The sequence below is a fragment of the Oncorhynchus gorbuscha genome, unplaced genomic scaffold (genome assembly GCF_021184085.1).
Source record: "Oncorhynchus gorbuscha isolate QuinsamMale2020 ecotype Even-year unplaced genomic scaffold, OgorEven_v1.0 Un_scaffold_634, whole genome shotgun sequence".
NCBI lineage: Eukaryota > Metazoa > Chordata > Actinopteri > Salmoniformes > Salmonidae > Oncorhynchus > Oncorhynchus gorbuscha.
In genome coordinates this window covers 374,626-395,576 of record NW_025745746.1, presented here as the reverse complement: position 1 = coordinate 395,576, position 20,951 = coordinate 374,626, and the positions used below count along the sequence as shown (strand labels likewise).

Sequence of the window (20,951 nt, the reverse complement as noted above, 5' to 3'; positions counted from 1 at the left end):
CCTCAGAGAAGTGGGGTGGGGGAGAGATGTACTATTTGATGTGACTACAGGACTGGCCCTCAGAGAAGTGGGGGAGAGATGTACTATTTGATGTGACTACAGGACTGGCCCTCAGAGAAGTGGGGTAGAGATGTACTATTTGATGTGACTACAGGACTGGCCCTCAGAGAAGTGGGGGAGAGATGTACTATTTGATGTGACTACAGGACTGGCCCTCAGAGAAGTGGGGGAGAGATGTACTATTTGATGTGACTACAGGACTGACCCTCAGAGAAGTGGGGGAGAGATGTACTATTTGATGTGACTACAGGACTGACCCTCAGAAGGATAGTGTGCAAAGGCAGGCTTAGAAGCCGAATCATTTCAAGCAACAGTTTTCAATGGGGGAATACAGACAAGTTATGCAGCAGGCCTATACATCAACATTCAACTAGTTGATATAAGTCAATAATCTATCTTCAGTGACAATATCAAACCTAAAACACCCATACTCCAACATATGAAAAAGTGAGAGGGTTAAATGAATGTAGTGTTGGTCTTGGAGGTCGTTGTAAGGTTACTCAGAGTCAATGGTCTCCACTGAGGCGTTATTAGCATTATGCCATATGTAAACATCACACAGTGCAAGGGGCATTTGTTAGCATCAAGGCACATCATTCAACCACGCATTATTATTTTAGACCGAAACACACAATTTAAAACATGTAGGCTACGGGTACATTTTCAGGTTTATGTCCACCAAAGGAACCAACATTTGTCAAAGGAACTAAAAAAAAAAAAGATATACCTCTCGCTTACAACTCTCACGGTCATGGCTGTTTATGATCTGAACCCTATCGACCCTGGTCAAGAGTAGTGCACTAAATAGGACATAGTGTGCTATTTGGGACGCATTACATGCCTGTGGTGTTCTGGGCTCAACTGGGATTTGTTGTTGTTGTTGTTGGTATATCACTCAATGGCAGATCAAGTTGTAGTGGTGTGTGGTTTGACAAGCAGCAGCAACCAGACTTCCTGGCTCCATGTTAGCCTAGGCAAGCCTAAATGAGAAAATATTCACACAAACATGTTGGATTAATAAATCATTCATTATTTCTACAATTGTGTTAAAATAGATATTGCACCAAAAAAAAGACGCTTTATTGACTTCTACAGAAGCTGTGGTAAAGGAAAACACTTTGGTCCGATTTCACAGAATCTCTCAAATCTTCACCTAATAACTAGATATTCTTTACAAATGTATCTTCGCAGCAGGCAAGTTCATTGACACGCTTGTATTTTTACTTACATTTCATTGTTTTCATCAAACCTCTTCTCCAACCATGGCACACCAGGTTCTCTCTGTGGAAATGAATGAACATTCAATATCAGGAATGTGCAATAAGCCACGTTAAGCTATGGCACTGAGAACAGGTTAAAGGTAAACATACTGAGCAGGTTGGCAAGTGATACGAAAGGTAAATCAAAAGGAGAGGCTTCTGAATTTACTCTGATTCAATAAAGGAACTACTAAACAAGCCATAATTGAGTACGAGTCGAATGACGAGTTTACCGCCTTTTCCAAAACAACAGGATGTTCTGGTAAGAAGTCCGGTTTTCTTTTGGCAATGGGGGAACTGGCCAGTTGAATCAGAAAGTCTCTAGTGTAAGATATCCTCACTAGGAGAGAGAATCACTTGAATCAGTCAACATCCATACACGATAACATATGTTGTGTGTCCCAAATGGCACCCTATTCCCTATATAGTGCACTTCCTTTGAGCCTTGGTCAACAGTAGTGCATTATAGGGAATAGAGTGTCATTTGGGACACAACTATGGACTAAAGTAATTCAAACATTTTCAACTCACACTTCTATAGATAGATAGCTTACCTTTAGTTGGGGTGGAGTCTTTTTGTGGTGTCTGAGTATGGAGATGGAGGATTTCAAAAAACTGTTCCACTCCAATACTGTTAATCTTTCCACAGGATAAAAACATGGTCAATGCAAGAAATAGATTCATCTTATAGACTGCCTACTTATCCGAGCAAGTAATTGTCTGTTCTCTGGGTAAAACTATGCATCACTCACTGTTTTTTCTCCAGCTTGTCCACACGCAGATGTCTCATTTCTAAAGTAGGAATCTGTATAAAGAGAAAGTGGGACACTGGCTGCAGTTGGATTCTCTACCCTTCTCTTTGAAGTGTACACTCACTCACTCACTTCCCCTCAAAAAGGAATTGACTTGAGTAAGAAATCTCGTAGAAACTGACAACCTTTGCCAACACCAATCCTATGCTTTTAAATATAATAGGGAGGGAGCAAGAACACACTTTGGGTAGAAGGGTAGGTAAGGAATCGGATCTTGAATACTGCCTGTTAGCCGACACATTCATTCATTTTTGTTCTTCGTCCATGACTGTTTGTGAGGATCACACTTCATAAAATTGGGCCAAGGATGACTTAAAAAGTAGCAAGAGGTGTAGGTTGACAGTTGAACATGAGAGAGAGTGAACTAGTCCAGTTAAGTTTACCCTGGTCAGTACTGCAGCGCCGCAGTGGTCTGGCTGGCTGCAGGTGCTTCTGTAAGATCCGCCTCCTTGACACCTCCATCCTGTAACAGCAGAGTGTAATGAAGCCGTCTAACTTAGGATGTCATGGTCAAGTCTATTTAAAGTTAGTCTGGTCCCAGATCTGTTTGTGCTCTTGCCTGCTCGGATTGTCAAGCTACAATGAGAGACAATTGTATGATTATGTCGGCACAGATTTGTCACTCACGCTAATTCAAAGTGCTGCGTGTCACCCACCACATTTGATAAAAACATGACCTCAGGTCTTTCATCAGCACTGCAAAAGCTGAAGTGTTGACTTGAATTGATTTGCTCCCATAAAAAGGTGATATATACGTTTATTATTCTAGGAAGTTTGATGTTTTGACCGAGGCTAGTTACATAAGATGTGAATGTTGTCTTTAATAAACTAGCAACAGATAATTTGACAGATGAGTTAAACTATCCTAAAAACTCTCCCAGTCAGCTGATTTGCTAATTCCAAAAAGCCTAGCTAGCACTGGCAACCCCCTTAGAAATCCAACGGATAACGTTAGAAAAACTAGCTATGTTTAATCAACTTTGATTTATGGCTTTTAATCAATTGAACTTGGCTAAGTTAGTTGTTAAGTTGTGACAGTCATTTCGCGTGAAATAGCTACTAAATGGATGCAGTATCTCGGTGAAAACTTTCAGCGCTAGCATTGCCATCATCACTAGGCGGCTGGCTGAATAACCATGGCTGCCACCTAAACGTTATCTCGTTGGACATAGTTTGTTTTTCTTCCGAATAATGCTGACCGTAATTTATTTATCATGGCAACAAACAAAAACAAAGTTTATCAAGTTCTGTTCACTATGAAAACCCTAGCAGGCTACCATTATTGTGTCTAGGTCATATTTACCTGACCCTGTATGTTCGGCGACACAGGAGTGCCCTTCCCTTCCGAGAGATGCCACACTGATGAGGTGCCGCTTCTGCTCTGGTCACAAAGGTTCAACACCAGACGCGCAGCAAAACAAAGGTTCAACACCAGGCGCGCAGCAAAACAAAGGTTCAACACCAGACGCGCAGCAAAGTGACGTTTCGAACGAAATACACGAGAGCGGAGACGAACGGGTGACGGACGCAATCTGTCCCTATTGAGATCCGTGCAGAACAAATTTTTAGAATATCATACTGATATCAAACGGCGTTTTGCTGCTTTATCGTCCCAAGTATCGGTATGTTCACCGTTTGATAAAATAACTTAAAAGTTCTGCTGCACATTTTCAAAGGCAAATCTGTCTGTTCAGTTATCTGGCCGTATTGCTTAAATATACATTTGTGTTACAGAAATAGGATAATTGACAATTATTTCAATAAATGTAATTGGCGTGTCAGTATGTAGTAAAGTTCATGTTTATGCCACAAGAGCGCTCTATGGTACAACGCCCTGGGCCATTAGACTGGAAAGAAGAAATGTACCTATCGATTCATTTTATATGTATATATATAAAATGGTCACATATACCGGATAGCTGCAGTGCCTTGCTCAAGGGCACATCGACACCTTGTCAAAATCTAATTTTATTTGTGACATGCGCCGAATACAACAGGTGTAGTAGACTTTATCGTGAAATGCTTACTTAGGAACCCTTTCCCAACAATGCAGTTAAAAAGTAAAGGGGGATTAGCACAAAAAGTAAATAGTAAGACAAAATAATCAGGCTATATACAAGAAGCCTTACCAGGTCAATGTGCAGAGGTACGAGGTAGTTGAGGTAATTTGTACATGTGGGTAGGGGTAAAAGAGACGAGGTAATCAGGATAACGTAACAGCAGCATGTGATGGGTGAGAAAGTGTTCGTATGAGTTTCTCAGCTGCCTTATGGTTTGGTGGTAGAAGCTGTTAAGGAGCCTTTTGGTTCCCGACCTGGCGCAGCTTTTTTTCCTTTTTCTTATTTAACTAGGCAAGTCGGTTAAGAACAAATTCTTATTTACAATGACAACCTACACCAGCCCTACCCAGACGATGCTGGGCCAATTGTGTGCTGCCCTATGGGACTCCAATCACGGCAGGGTGTGATACAGCCCGGATTCGAACCAGGGTGCCTGTAGTGACGCCTCAGGCACTGAGATATTGTGCCTTAGATCGCTGCACCACTCAGGAGGCCCGAGCTTGCTGTATGGTAGCAGAATGAACAGTCTATGACTTGGGTGGGCGGAGTTCTTGACCATTCTTAGGGCTCTTCTCCAAGGTATTCGAACCAGTGACCTTTTGATTACTGTCCCACAGCTCTAACCGCTAGGCTACCGGCCACCCAGTTATTACTTCAAGGTTTAAAGGGGAAAACCGTAATTTCTGTGAGAATAGTGAACAACATTCTATCCTTTGGTCACCGTAGTCCAACTCTTGGTTACTTCTGGAAATTGGGTAGCTGGAATTAATGTAGGTGCAATTCACGGATTCTCAGTAAAGCGTGAAAGTCTCCTGCATTCTAAACTCGGGCTTTATTCTCACTGCTCCTGACAAACTAAATATATGCATCTGCAAGAGAATAAAATAAAAAGGGAGTGAATGCAGACAGTTACGCCCTTTGCGTGTGTTAAATCCTGTATAACTTGCCGTATGATTTGGGGAATACCTAACGTATATAGATACTTAACAATTTGAGTGTTAGCGTGTGTCCCCCAGCTAAAGTAAAATAACATTGCATTCATGGTCATTCTGATTCCAAAGACCACCAGATTGACCACAGGGGGAAAAAAGGACCATGGGCAATGCAGTATTTATCATACAACACAATATCTTCGACAATCTTGGAAGACGACAACAGGAGAACATTATGAATTTTAATCAAAGAATTTCCACTAAGTTTAAATGGACAACTTTTACACTACAGAATGCAATAAACATTTAAACAAATAGTAGCAAAATTAAGTTCTACCTTCAACCAGCTGTTAAAGAAAATACAATTTCAGGCAAATTTCACTAAAAAGAAAAAGCTTCAGAAACAGGCTACATGGCAAGCAAGCGATGGGCAAAATACAAATAAATCATTTTGTTATTCTTTAAGGGGGGAAAAACTATGGACAAAAGGTTTGTCCGTTACACATTGAGTAGAAGGCTATATACACATACACACACAGTATTTTTTAATTCTACAATTGTTCAGTCGCCATTGTTGGAATCCATCAAACTAACCATAAAACTGTGAGTTGTTCTTCCTAGAACATCACATTTTAAAGCCCAAAAATATTATTTTCTGTTCTATACGGAGGACAAATTTTTACACAAAAACTAGTTTTACTTTTCTGCTGCCTATTGGTCTTCCACTCAATTCCTCAACTGCCGATAATGCCTCCAAGCGAGATCCAAAAACGACCGTTGCTGAGCCTTTGGGAATCCCTTTGTTGTCATACTGCAATGAGACCGATCCAGGAATTACATGATATCCATAGCAAAAGTCATAGATTGCGTCAATTCTGATAGTCAAAGGCAGATTAACCAGTTTCAGGCATGTTGGACCATCAAACTGCTGCGGTGCAGAAGGTCCATAGCCTCCACGTCTATGAGCAGAGCCATTGCCCTGGTTGTCAAGCAGAACAGGGCTTTCCATCATTTGAGAATCGAGACCCAGACTGCTGCCTCCATGAATTTGAACCTGCAGGTCGTTCATAGGAAGATGGCCTATATCAGGGTTGACCCTGTAATCAGTGTACAGATGGGACATCGACTCACTGTTCCTGGCCAGGTACCTCTCTGAGCTTCTCTCTATCTTTTGCTCTTTCACTGCAGGTTCACCAACACCAAATTCACGCATCTGAGCCAGAGAAATGCATTTCAGGATGAGATTTGTTCCAAGAAACCCTTGCCCATTCAGAGACTGTGCCCTCATAGCCTCCTCCTCAGTCTGAAAGATAACCAAAGCCTCTCCAAGCCCATTGCCCTTATGGTCAAGCAGCAAAACAACAGCCTCCTCTGAGATTCTGAAGCCTAGGAAGAAGTCCACAATCTCAACTTTGAGCACGTCAAAAGGCAGGTTTCGCACATACAAGCAAATCTTCTCAGATTCATACACATCCTTCTCGGTCTCTCTTGGAGGCCTTTCCTGAGATCGGCTGCAAGACCTTTCAGAGGGTGGTGTGCCCTCCATTGTATTTCCCCCAGATTCTAGCATGGTGAACATTTTCTCTTTCGAGATAGGAGAGATGTACAAACATCGTTTGAGAAATTTCTTCTTGTGAAGAGTCAAGGCAGCACCGTAGTCCCTCAGGTTGTTGAACAGCACAAATGCGGACCTTGTCTCTGACCCATACTTGTCAAGAAGGTGAAGGATCTGATCATACTTGAGGTCTGCATGAATGAAGATCTCCTTTATGTCCTTCTTCTCCACTAAGTAGGGAAGGTTTTCCACCAAGACACAGAACTCATCATTGGAAGGAGAAGGGGACTTAGACCTGTAGGCCACTGGTGAGAAAGACCTAGCACGTTCTGGAGGAGACCTCTTAGTGGGAGCTGAGGAAGGCCCTCTTCTATACTTACCACTGCTGTTCCATGCCAACATCTTTTCCCTACCAACATCTGCCTTAAAATACTCCTCTTCCGTGCATGCATCGAGTTCCACAAACCTAGTTCCAATGTAATGCCGATTTCTTTTCAGACCCTCTCTAGCATCCCGTCTGGATTTGAACTTGACAATTCCTTTCACATTTGGTTGGCCACAGTCATTTCTCATTATAATAATGTCCTCCACCTCTAATCCGCTAAAGAATTCTTTCACGTCGTCTTCTTTCGTAGTAAAAGGCATGCCTTGCATAACCAAATACAAGTAATCTTGACTGCTTAGCTGTGGAGGCTTTCGGGCCTGACTACGTACATTACTGTAAGACCCTGATCTACTGCCCATCTCTACAAGCTCTTTTCTTCCAGGTTCCTCATTCCTGCCTTCTCTTTCCGGTCTTCTGAAACCTTCCTTATACGGCCTCTTTTTGGTCACCTCAGGTTTTATACTTTGCTTGAGAACGGCCTGCATTTCTGACTTGCTGCTCAGCCGTAAGTGAACCGGAAAACCTTTGATGGATCCCTCCGAACGGGTCATCGCCCGCCTCGCGTCTTCATCGGAAGCAAAGATTATGAAAGCCTCCTCACGCTCCCCACCAATAATGTGGACCCCACCATCTGGGATTTTGAGGCCAGTGAAGAAATTGCGAACGTCCTCAGAACCTGCAGTGATTCTGAGCCCCTGTAAATGGATGACCACCACCATTCCGACAACAGCACAAACAGCACCACCTGTAGACAGAGGGGTACATAATAGCATTATTGCAGAACAGTCGTGTCCAGCTCACCAATGCTCTCCAGACCATTCCACTATAACATCACCAAAACAGGTGACACCTTGAGAATGAAAACAGCAACTGAAAACGTTCTGAAAGGACTACGCTGTGCACAAATCTGAAGGTCCCAATACGACACTTACGCCACTACAAAAATGGAAACACCATAAAAAATATATATACAGGCAACAACGGTAGGTCGGAGATTCTAACATCTGAAAGATTAGTATGTCATCTCCAGGAGTGACAAAGTTCAACCATTAAACTGGATGTCCCTTTCACAGTGTTTCATCTCAAATCAGCTGTGCATACATTAAATGCATCAGGTATGAACCTTCACCATAGTATAATGGCAGGCTTTCAATCTACAATTCCAGGCTTCACTTCATTCAATAAAGTGTTAAAAGGTTCACAAGTTCATGCAATATTCTCCTTCATTAAGTCACATATACACTACATGACCAAGAGTATGTTGACGCCTGCTCGTCGAACATGTCATTCCAAAACCACAGGCATTAATATGGAGTTGGTCCCCCCTTTGCTGCTATAACAGCCTCCACTCTTCTGGGAAGGATTTCCACTAGATGTTGGAACATTTCTGCGGGGACTTGCTTGCATTCAACCACAAGAGCATTGGTGAGGTTGGGCAATTAGGACTGCCTTGCAGTCTGCGTTCCAATTAATCCCAAAGGTGTTCAACGGTGTTGAGTTCAGGGCTCTGTGCAGACCAGTCAAGTTCTTCCACACGACAAACCATTTCTGTATGGACCTCACTTTATGCACGGGGTCATTGTCGTGCTGAAACAGGAAAGGGCCCTCCCCAAATTGTTTCCACAAAGTTGGAAACACAGAATCATCTAGAATGAAATTGTATGCTAGTGTTAAGATTTCCCTTCACTGGAACCAAGGGGCCTAGCCCGAACCATGAAAAACAGCCACAGACCATTATTCCTCCTCCCAAAACGTTAGTTGGCACTATGCAATGAGGCAGGTAGGGTTTTCCTGGCATCCGCCAAACCCAGATTTGTCCGTCGGACTGCCAGATGGTGTAGCGTGATTCATCACGCCAGAGAACGCATTTCCACTGCTCCAGAGTCCAATGGCGGTGAGCTTTACACCACTCCAGCCGACACTTGGCATTGCACATGGTGATCTTAGGTTCGTGTGCGGCTGCTTGGCCATGGCTGTGTGCTCGATTTTATACACCCGTCTGTAACGTGTGTGGCTGAAATGACAAAATCCACTAATTTGAAGGTGTGTCCACATACACTATATATACAAAAGTATTTATTCTCTGCGTCACTGGCATAAAATTGTGTATTTGCCAGAAACTCTCCAAACTATATGAGACACAGGCATATATTTCAGACCATCAGAATATCCAGACCACAAAAAACACATTTCTGTAGATACTTAATATCTAGCAATAACCCATCAATATATATATAATCATTAGGCCTACATCTCGACATACCATACACATCATAATTGATAAATAGGGGAATGAGATTAGCCATGGACATAGTTAAGCGCTTTTCGGACAACAGAATATTGCCTAGTGCCCCTCTGAGTACACCACTTGTCCCTCAAATCAAAGCGGCTAGTGTCTCCGGCAGCTGTTCCAAAGACTGTGACCATAGTAACGAAATAAACATAATCGATGTACGAACGAAGAAACGCTATAAGCATTCATTTTAAAAAGTATTTACACGCAACAGAAATTATAAATCCAAAAAATGTATTAGGGAGAAAAAAAATGTATTGTTAAACGTGACTCTAAACTGACAAGTGTTTGCCAGTGGGCAAGTTAGCTGATCCTGCTGTTGGACGTCAGTGTGGATGTGTTCTACTACATGTTCTACTGTGATTGGTCAACAACGGCACCCCTAGAAAATAAGAGCAGAATCCTATTTTCTCTGGCTGAGCGGCTTCCGTATGCAATGAGAACCACCGACCGCGCCGCCTGGATAGAATTGTGCCACCCCGTGCTTTTAATCCCTTTGATATGTATCAGTCCACAGAGAGTCAGATATGGGCTTTTCCAATACAGCAGTGTTGTTACTCCAGTCCATACACCCTGGTGTATTACTAATAAGAAAAGTGTTTACATCACTACGCTAAGGACTTGGAACAGTTACTTTGTGAAGTGTGTTAACCATGTTCAAAAAAAAAAGTAACTTTCCCAGATCTGGCCTGAGTAAGTTCACGGCCCAAGACCTTTCGATTTTGAGGGGACAGGCCTCAGAGGTGGAAAAGTCCAAACACCAGGGTAAAGTCTACTGGAAATGCACCATAGGCATAAGAGTAATAGCTGGCATACTTGAGCATGATTGGTCGTTCTGCTGCACAAATCAAAAAGAAGCAGCCCACACCCTACTGTGACTGCCACTAGTCAAAACGTCATGCCACAAAATACATTTCATGTAGAGCACACACACGCCACGCCATTGGTCGATTTAACGCCAACACATACTGACACCTTTAAAAATATATAATTTGTATAAACTAGATTGTGGTCCTTCTGTAGCTCAGTTGGTAGAGCATGGCGCTTGTAACGCCAGGGTAGTGGGTTCGATCCCCGGGACCACCCATACGTAGAATGTATGCACACATGACTGTAAGTCGCTTTGGATAGAAGCGTCTGCTAAATGGCATATATATAGATAGATTACTTTTTACGGCGGGCGAGATAGAAAATCTCCAGTCGCACACCGTGATTCAGGGTTTCATAATCATCGCCCATGAACATAATTGGAGGGGGCGACATTTCAGTTAAATGCCGAGAAGAGAAAACCATCACAAAGCAACCAGTGAGAAACGCACTCATCTGGCTAGAGCAAATCCGTGAAACTAGTTAGAAAAACCAAAAGCTATGCTATCACTTGAGGAAGTTAGCACACTGTCCCTAAGCCGTCATTGAAAATAAGAATTTGCTCTTATTAACTGATTTGCCTAGTTAAATAAAAGGTCAAATAAAATAAAAAAACAGCCCACCATAGCACGGTTCCTGACGTTAGCTAGCTAGCCACTGTGTATGCTAACCGGTTAGTTCACAGTTGAACAGCCACAATGTCAGCGTTTTAGTTACCTAAGATAATGCACAAGCAAAATACACAATACAACATTAAACACTGAATGAGTATAACAAAAAAAAAAGAAAGTCGTAATCTAACGTTAGCTAGCTACATATCAGCTAGCGTAGCTAACAACGCTAGCTAGCAGGGCCTAGTAGCCTGGCTACTCGTAAAATAACGCTACGCTAGTATGATCATTTCATCCCAAGAGTCACACCGAAGAGAGAAACTTACACAGGCAGCGAGGAAAAAAAAAAGTTATTTCTTAGAAAATGTGACAAAAAAATCAAAAGGATGGCGGGAAATAATATATTTTTGCCCTTCTTTGACGTTTGGAAATACGGAAACGGAGAAGTTAGAAGATCTCGCAATGTCAGTGTTGCCGACTCCTCAGTAAGGAACGTGGCTATTGGCTGTCCTAAAAGTCCATAAATGACGTCATCGCTTATTTTGTACAATTGACAATGTGTATGTAATTGTGATGTACGCTGTAGGAGAGAGAGAGGAATAACGTCGTGGGAGAGATAAAAAGGTGAGTTAAAAAAACACCCTAAATATGTTTAGAATTACAAATGAATGTTCTTCTGTCCATTCTTGGTTTCTTTTATGTCACAATTCCAACCCTCCTCCTTTATCCGGGTTTGGGACCTGCAAAAGTGACCCAAAAGAGACACTCTGGCTGAGTTACTTAGTTTTCTATTTAATTTTTTTAGTTTACTTTTCTAAATTTGGTTTGGTTTTTAACCTTATGGTTCACTTAGGAGCCTACAACAAGTCACAGTAAAACAGGAACATTTTTAACCATAACATAAAAAATATAAAAAATTGTATACAATCTTCATTTACAATCTAAATGGACCAAAAAGAGACAATAGAAAAAACTGTCAATGGCAATATGAGAAAATGGGCAGTGATTGGGGACACTGCCCTGTGTAGGGTGCCGTCTTTCGGATAGGACATTAAAACGGGTGTCCTGACTCTCTGAGGTCATTAAAGATCCCATGGCACTTATTGTAAGAGTAGGGGTGTTAACCCCGGTGTCCTGGCTAAATTCCCAATCTGGCCCTCAAACCATCATGGTCACCTAATAATCCCCAGTTTACAATTGGCTCATTAATCCCCCTCCTCTCCCCTGTAACTATTCCCCAGGTCGTTGCTGCAAATGAGAACGTGTTCTCAGTCAACTTACCTGGTATAATAACAGATAAATAAATAAAATAAACAGATGGTATCGAGTACAGTATATACATATGAGATGAGTATGTAACAAAGTGGCATAGTTAAAGTGGCTAGTGATACATGTATTACATAAGGATGCAGTAGATGATGTAGAGTACAGTATATACGTATACATATGAGATGAATAATGTAGGGTATGTAAACATTATATTAGGTAGCATTGTTTAAAGTGGCTAGTGATATATTTACATCATTTCTCATCAATTCCCATTATTAAAGTGGCTGGAGTTGGGTCAGTGTCAATGACAGTGTGTTGGCAGCAGCCACTCAATGTTAGTGGTGGCTGTTTAACAGTCTGATGGCCTTGAGATAGAAGTTGTTTTTCAGTCTCTCGGTCCCAGCTGTGATGCACCTGTACTGACCTCGCCTTCTGGATGATAGCGGGGTGAACAGGCAGTGGCTCGGGTGATTGTTGTCCTTGATGATCTTTATGGCCGGGTGACTGTGTAGGCCAGGTCATCTGATGCAGCACTCCTTCACTCTCCTTCTTGGTGCAACGCACCCACACACCTCCTCCTCCATGCTTCACGGTGGGAACCACACATGCGGAGATCATCTGTTCACATACTCTGCGTCTCACAATGCTCATGTTTCTTGGCCCAAGCAAGTATCTTCTTATTATTGGTGTCATTTAGTAGTGGTTTCTTTGAAACAATTCAACCATGAAGGCCTGATTCACGCAGTCTCCTATGAACAGTTGATGTTGAGATGTGTCTGTTACTTGATCTCTGTGAAGCATTTATATGGGCTGCAATCTGAGGTGCAGTTAATTGCCGATTTGAGGCTGGTAACTCGAATTAACTTATCCTCAGCAGCAGAGGTAACTCTGGGTCTTCTTTTCCTGTGGCGGTCCTCATGAGACAATTTCATCATAGCGCTTGATGGTTTTTGCGACTGCCCTTGGAAGAAACTTTCAAATATCTTGAAATTTTCTGGATTGACTGACCTTCATGTCTTAAAGTAATGATAGACTGTCGTTTCTCTTAGCTTATTTGAGCTGTTCTTGCCATAATATGAACTTGTGTACCAACCCTATCTTGTCACAACACAACTGATTGGCTCAAATGCATTAAGAAGGAAAGAAATTCCACAAATTAACAAGGCACACCTGTTAATTTAAATCCATTCATGTGACTACCTCATGAAGCTGGTTGAGAGAACGCCAATAGTGTGCAAAGCTGTCATCAAGGCAAAGGAAAGGGTGGCTAGTTTGAAGAATTTAAAAAATAAAATATATTTTGATTTGTTTTATCACTTTTTTGGTTACATGATTCCATATGTGTTATTTCATAGTTTTGACATCTTCACTATTATTCTACAATGTAGAAAATAGTCAAAATAAAGAAAAACCCTTGAATGAGTAGGTGTGTCTAAACGTTTACCCTATCTGCTCCTGCACCATGCAAATGGCCTGGGAGGATGGGACACCACTACTCAACACACCCTGTAACTCTTCTGAAGTTAAATCTCATATACCCAAATACCCCTCTGCAAGCTGACACCACAACATCTATTTTCTGTGATTTATGTTCCATTGCTGCGGTACTGTTGATAACCATTTGCTAAGAAGCCAACCTTACATCACTCGATGGCCTATCCCTCTGTGATGGCACAGATCCACTACTCACAAAAAATGTCACTCCCACCGGACCAGATTCTTCTTTATCATGTCCGTCGACGCAAGCTCGGTCTCCGAGCACTTCACCATACCTTCCACCCCACTGAGCTCCCGAGTGGCACAGCGTTCTAAGGCACTGCATCCCAGTGCTAGAGGCGTCACTACAGACCCTGGTTTGATTCCAGGCTGTATAACAACCGGCCGTGATTGGGAGTCCTATAGGGCAGCGCAGAATTGGCCCAGCGTTGTCCGGGTTAGGGTTTGGTCGGTGTAGGCCGTCATTGTAAATAATGACTATGTACTGTACATATAGGTTTGGGTCACGGTACTAGGCAACAGGATAGATAAGACAGTAGCAACAGTGTGTGTGTGTGTGTGTGTGTGTGTGTGTGTGTGTGTGTGTGTGTGTGTGTGTGTGTGTGTGTGTGTGTGTGTGTGTGTGTGTGTGTGTGTGTGTGTGTGTGTGTGTGTGTGTGTGTGTGTGTGTGTGTGTGTGTGTGTAGAGTCCAGTGTGTGTGTGTGTGTAGAGTCCAGTGTGTGTGTGTGGGTAGAGTCCAGTATGTGTCAGTGTGTGGGTAGAGTCCAGTATGTGTCAGTGTGTGGGTAGAGTCCAGTATGTGTGTATAGAGTCAGTGCAAGAGAGTTTGCAAAATAGGGTCAATGCAGGGAGCCATTTGATTAGCTATTTATCAGTCTTATGGCTTGCGGGTTGAAGCTTTTCAGGGTGCTGTTGGTTGCAGACTTGGTGCATTGGTGCCACTTGCTGTGTGGTAGCAGAGAGAACAGTCTGACTTGGGTGTGAGAGATATCCAAACACAGGCCTCTTGATTTCAGGGAAAATTTGCCATAAAAAAAAATATCACCATTGATCTTAAAAACGGCAATTGGAGTTGAATCTGGACAATAGTTTGAAGGATACAGATTTCCCTGTGGGGGAAAGCTGTGGAACAGGTTGGAGGGTACAGCTGGCCAAGGATTCCCAGCGAATCTTCTCACTGAAGAGGGAGAGGCATCACAATACATACAGGTTAAGTCCCAAATGGCACATTACTCCCTGTGTAGTGCACTACTTTTGACCAGAGACCTGTAGGGACCCTAGTCAAAAGTAGTCCACTGTAAATAGAAGGGTGCCATTCGGACACAAACGAACACTTTCGCTGACAGACCAGCAATTCCCTGTGTATTAAATAATTCAACTGATCCATCCAAACACTGTACTTACACATGTAATTACAATGTAATAAAGACATGCGATTTTCCAATAAGTCTTTCAGATGGACATCATACAAGCATTTGTAATGGCACATCTGGAACAAGCCTGAGGGGTGAAGGAGTCTGGCTGCAGGTAAAGGGCACACAGACTTAATCAGTTCCAAGGGCTCCACACCTCAACTCAGGCCACTGGAGAAACCACCAACATCAGCAATTTACACTGAGGGACAATTGAATTGACATGTATTTAATACAAGGCATTAGTAACTAAATGCTATGGTCAGCAGAGTATTGGTATTGCCCTTCTATCACAATGTGGTCATTGTCCTTGGTTTGCATCCCAAATGGAACACCATTCTGTACATAGTGCACTACTTTTGACAAGCGCTAGGGTCAAAAGTAGTGCACTATATAGAGAATAGGGTGCCATTTGGGATACAGACCTAGTGTCTGACTATGGGTACCTACCTGACTGTGGTAAGGCTGTGGACAGGCAGCAGTAGTCCAGCCATGCGTGAGATGATGTGTGTATTCATCACAGAGAGGGATTCTGCTGCTGGTGGAACAACAGAGAGAGACAGGATGATGTGCTCATGAGCGCCCTCTGTAGGGCCTGGTCATTATGAAACAGGAGCACATTGTCAGCAGACCTGAAGGCAGGGGAGGACCAGGGCCCATATTCATAAAACTTCTGAGTGCTGATCTAGGATCAGTTTTGCCTTTTATATCATAGTCACTATTCTATCCTACGTATTCTAGATATACTAAATATTCTATCCACATACTGTCCTTGATGTCTTTACAGCTAGATATTACTGAACTGCTGGGAGCTAGGAACACAAGCATTTACCTACACCCGCAATAACATCTACTAAATATGTGTATGCGACCAATAAAATATAATTTGATGTTGAATAAGATTATTATGGACAGGGAGGACCTGATCCTAGATCAGCAGTCCTACTAAAGCTTTTTGAATACAGGCCCAGGTCTGACTCAACTAGACATTTGGTATTCCTTCTGTGTTTAGTATTATTGGGCAACGAAGGCTACTTTTGACTCAAAGAAGACAAACACATACCTTTGCAGTGAGGCTAAACTCAGCAGTGTGCTGTAGTGTTGAACGGGATTCTCTGCACTTTGGTGCGGCGCCACTGATACAGTCAAAATGTCACGGATCTCCTCACACAGCTTGGAACTGAGCCCTGGAACAATGACAGCACAAACAGTCAGCAAACTCATCATCGCCAATTATGTTATGCTGCCTAGATGACTAGATGTTACCTATCAGCATAAAGGACATTTATCTGAAGATCGCGACTACACACCATCAGGGCCAGTTTCCCAGACCCAGATAATACGTTCAGTCCTGGACTACAAAGCTATTTCAATGGAGATTCTCCATTGACTGTGTTGTTTAGTCCAGGACTAGGCTTAATCTGTGTCTGGGAAACTGGCCCTTATTACTGGTCACTGACCTCTATTCTTTCCAAATTATGCTAGAGCCCATGTCTGCATCTCAAATTACATTTTTTTTCCCCTATAACGTGCACTACTTTTGAGTAGAGCCCCATATCCCTATGGGCACTGGTCAACAGTAGGGCACTACATAGAGAACAGGGTGCCATTTGGGACTGGTCCCATGCTTACCCACCAGATCCTGTGTCCCCCACTCAGGCTGTGAAGTAGCACCCCTCCAATGTCGTAATCTATTCTCTCCACCTGCATCGTCTGCTGGAGTAAACTATTACTCTCCTCGCCCCAATGTTCATTGTAACCTTGTGGGTTTAAATAGCGTATCATAACAACTCAAGACCATTCTGTAAAAGGTATCCAGGGCTCTACAAGCGAATTGCCCTTAAATTGATTTGTGCGAACCGGAAAAATGATTTACGAGCACAGTGTGCGAGTAAAGACTACAATCTACCGTAATCTATTTTTTTTTTACCCCACAAGCGCCAACCACAGTAGTGTTTTCAGTGCTGACGCAGTCCAGTCAGAGTGAGAGAAAGGTGAACAACACTGGGGGAAAAGTATTGGTATAGGCTGTAAATTAACGTGCAGACTTCGCTAAAAATGAAGCCCATTACAGTTTATTTTAAGCGAATAAGAGACGAGGAGAAATAGTAATCAGGCGAGGCGGATTCGCAAGGTTCAACTAATGAAGCCTCTTCACAAGGTTTACATGAGGCGGTTAGCGAAGCTACGGTGACTCCGGCTGTCACTTCAACGTCCACTGTAGCCGGCGGAGGGAGAACATATAGATTCAACGCGAATTGGCTCAAAATGTCACCGCGAATTGGCTCAAAATGTCACCATGGCTAGAGTTAGAAAACAATGTAATGTTCTGCAAATATTGTAGAAGGTTGAAACAGGCGGGCAACCCGTCCTTCGGGTCAGGAAAAAGAGCTATAGCGCAGCGAAACATAACATCTGTCTGCGGCATATCCAGTGCAGAGATCTGAACATGTTGAGACAGGAGACATCATAAAGCACGGTGTCAAGCAGCCTTGAGGAGGCAAGTGTTTCTGTCTGAGGAGGAGACAGCTGAAAATAAGATAAACATAACATACTAAATTGCGAAAGAACCTTTAGTCAAATTTGGTCGGACAACAGACTTCGGAACACTCCATGCCATTGGTAAATTTTTATCTTTATAGGCGTTATTTTGGAGTAAAGTTTAATCATTATTCGTAATGGAGATATAATTTATTTTGTAATAAATACTTTTGTTATTGTTTTGTTTTTTTGTCCATTCCAGGTGTTTTGGATGCCACCAAGGCCGCATTTCGTGCTGTTTGCCCAGAGGAAGATGGAGGGTCATGGATGAAGAAGTGGGTCTCCTTCGGGGCAGATGGTGCCACCGTGGGGGAGTGATTGACCACCTGCAGAGAGGGGCAGGGGGGCATATAATCCCAATCCACTGTATGCCACATGTATTTGTAACTAATAAATTATCTGATTTAGTTTTATTTGCTAGCATATAATGTTAAACAATACTGTGTGTGTCTGTGTGTGCTCTGGAATGGTAAGTACCTCAGAATTATTGTTTTCTGTTGGCACAAGAGATGGGGGGGATGAATTGTTTGGAAGATTCAGTTCTGACTTTCACAGGCTAGAGCTGGCAATAATGACCATTCAGAAGAAAGAGCCAAATGTGTCTGTATGATCTTCTGAATCTGATATGTATCACTTCAGAAGATGTATCACTTCAGCGGAAAATCCAAACGAGAGCTCTATGTTCTCGGGCAAGAGCTCAGTGTAGATATTTGCACACCGTCTAGTGTCAAGGGAACTCGCTGGATCCCCCATGTCCACAGAGCCCTCAGTGTTCCTGCGGCATGGACAAGACAAGGACCTCTAGTGTCAAGGGAACTCGCTGGATCCCCCATGTCCACAGAGCCCTCAGTGTTCCTGCGGCATGGACAAGACAAGGACCTCTAGTGTCAAGGGAACTCGCTGGATCCCCCATGTCCACAGAGCCCTCAGTGTTCCTGAGGCATGGACAAGACAAGGACCTCTAGTGTCAAGGGAACTCGCTGGATCCCCTATGTCCACAGAGCCCTCAGTGTTCCTGAGGCATGGACAAGACAAGGACCTTACCGCTGACGAAGGCCAGTACTCCGTTGTTCTGCAACACATCAACAACAGCAGATGTTCTTGGGCAGGCAAAGAAGGTCAGTTTTACACAGGAAATGGAATACACACACTAGTTTTTTTTTTAAATAGGTCAAATGAACTTTCAGAATAAAGTAATTTACAGGTGCTAGTTTTTTTAACCGGTAAAGCGGGAAATGGAGAATGCACATGTTTATTCTGCCATTTTCTCTGACATGTTTGAGGAGTTATCCTCACTTAGCCTCACCCTGCAAAGAAATTATCTGATCCTCCCCCAAGCCATGTCAGAGTTGAGGAAGACTGTGGCCTGACTGGAAGCACTAAAGCTTAGGGCAAAGGCAGGAGGCATGCTGGAGAAGATCCAGACCATGCTTGCTCAGCAGCAGGGTGATGAGAGGAGATTCCAGGTGTTAGGCTGAGAGCTTGTTAGGATGCAAGAGAAATCGATTATTAAACTCGACGATTAAGACTGATTCCCACACTGAGAATCTATGTATTCGTTACCCAATAGAACAATTTGAGGATAAGGAGAGAAATGCAGTGGAGAAGTCTTCAAAAAATGTTTATGGGAGACAGACAAATGGCCAGACATGTCATTGTGTGTGTGTGTGTGTGTTATTTCTGTTAAAGGGTATAACACTGAAGGGGAATCTGAAAGGCTTCACAGACCTCACCAATCCCTAGCTGAAGCAGCACATGGAGGCGGCCATCAACATTGGCGTGGATGATCTCAAAGCCAGGTTTGGTGGTTTTCTGAAGAATGAGGGTGTCCAGACCCCAGTGGAGTCTTTCAGAGTGCTAAACCCTGACACATGGCCAGAAGACCAGGCCAGCCTTCTCACCTTTGGCGATGATGGTGGGCAGACCTGATGAGGCATTTCAAGGAGATGAGAATTTATTTGACACTGCATTGCCATATGAGACAATGTTATATTTGCATATTTGTAAACTCACTTGGCTGCAATCCAGGATGAGTGGCAGGGGCTGAAAATCCTGGTCAGCCACAATTTCAAGGACAAGTCGTAGTGGCATGTGGGAGACCATGTTGACAAAGGACCCCTACAGGCACGATTACAAGGTAGACTAACAGCCCAGAGTGGTTATGTATGGTATCCTTTTATGGTTGGTTTTGATAAGTTAATGGTAAGATTTAAATGAAAGATATCATCTTTTCCCTACAACATACTGGAGTTGGTGCAGCTTATGCTGGTGCTGCCCATTTCAGCCGCCCGGTGTGAGTGAGGCTTCTCTGCACAGAACCGGATTAAGATTGACAAGAAGCTGCCTTGGGGTCTCTACCACCGAAGACCTGATAAGGATCAGCCTGTGGGGCTTCTGTCGAGGTGTTGGATCCCACTCCTGATGTGGACTGCTGGCTGACCTCTAAGCGTGCCAGACGGCCAACATACAAAAGCAGCTGGACAACTGATATCCTTTGCGTCTAGTAGCCATGAGGAGTCAATGTGTGATTGGTGGTATGTGTCCCTTAGTACACGCACGCAGTATAAATATGTATGTAGTAAATTGTTTGTTAATAAACTCTGTTACTTGAAAATGTTTCATTGTGCTCCTAAATTTGTGTGCTTCTACATTTTTTTTCAAATTTAGAAGCATATGTACCCCTTGGGGGAAAAAGTTAGCATATAGCCCTGGTATCCCTCACAAGCTATTTAGGGATTGTTCAAGTACCTTGTTCAAGTCACAGTCACTTTGGTACTGTGAACTATGGACATGCAATGATACTTACAATTTTTAAAAATCACCTGTCATTCTGCTTGTCATTCTGCCTGTCATTCTGCTTGCTCTGGACTGCACCACTCTTAGTAATGAGTCTCCATTCCAAGCCCAGCTGGTTTACACACTGGCCAACCTGTAGCACATCTGCAGACATCAATCAGTATGGTCTTGCAGTGATCCAGCTAGCACAACTGTGCTCTGATAAACAGAACAAAACACCAACTAGTCAAATCACGAGGAACATCCCTTTTTTGTCCTCACTTTTCAACATAAACATTGAGCTTGTATGGTAACTAACTGAATATCTATCACATTAGACGTGTATCACACATAGCGAGCTAATCATGAACGTAGGCTACCTACAAACATTGGGGTGTTTGTTACAAACAATCCGCCAGCCAGGTGATTAACTTTAGCTTCGTTCCACAAGCAGAACTTCCAGACACTTGGACGTTTCCAGTTTGCACGTTATTATTCAACTAGATAGTTGATGGGAAACAGTTGGAAAGCTAAATATATATATATACGTGTTGTGGCATATATTTAGCTTTCCCACTATATATATATATATATATATATAAAACTATAGTTTATCGTCATG

At 42.9% G+C, this 20,951-nt stretch overlaps 1 protein-coding gene and 2 long non-coding RNA genes across 9 annotated transcripts; 1 reads left to right on the top strand and 2 right to left on the bottom strand.

The window, feature by feature from the left end:
- Positions 1–11,338, bottom strand: LOC124019587 (RNA-binding protein 12B-like). 4 transcript variants are annotated; one of them, XM_046334975.1, is made up of 7 exons: positions 11,161–11,338; positions 2,515–2,594; positions 2,072–2,124; positions 1,874–1,958; positions 1,553–1,659; positions 1,289–1,341; positions 1–1,040 (listed from the first exon to the last, which is right to left on the bottom strand). In XM_046334975.1, exons 2-7 carry the CDS (start codon positions 2,591–2,593, stop codon positions 1,031–1,033), a joined length of 387 nt encoding a protein of 128 aa, XP_046190931.1. In that variant the 5' UTR covers position 2,594; positions 11,161–11,338; the 3' UTR covers positions 1–1,030. The 4 variants fall into 4 exon arrangements, with proteins under 4 accessions (XP_046190931.1, XP_046190932.1, XP_046190928.1 ...); XM_046334976.1 differs by lacking the exon at positions 11,161–11,338 and adding an exon at positions 4,261–5,514; XM_046334972.1 differs by lacking the exon at positions 11,161–11,338 and adding an exon at positions 3,435–3,758.
- Positions 11,339–14,317: 2,979 nt separating this feature from the next.
- Positions 14,318–17,594, bottom strand: LOC124019589. 3 transcript variants are annotated; one of them, XR_006835807.1, is made up of 4 exons: positions 16,646–17,594; positions 16,077–16,200; positions 15,464–15,551; positions 14,318–14,778 (listed from the first exon to the last, which is right to left on the bottom strand). It is a non-coding gene; the product is annotated as an uncharacterized LOC124019589 (long non-coding RNA). The 3 variants fall into 3 exon arrangements; XR_006835806.1 differs by having other exon boundaries at positions 15,464–15,548; XR_006835808.1 differs by having other exon boundaries at positions 15,464–15,548; positions 16,650–17,594.
- Positions 16,835–20,147, top strand: LOC124019588. 2 transcript variants are annotated; one of them, XR_006835804.1, is made up of 4 exons: positions 16,835–17,635; positions 17,757–18,672; positions 19,244–19,691; positions 19,805–20,147. It is a non-coding gene; the product is annotated as an uncharacterized LOC124019588 (long non-coding RNA). The 2 variants fall into 2 exon arrangements; XR_006835805.1 differs by having other exon boundaries at positions 19,244–20,147.
- The last annotated feature ends 804 nt before the right edge of the window (positions 20,148–20,951 follow it).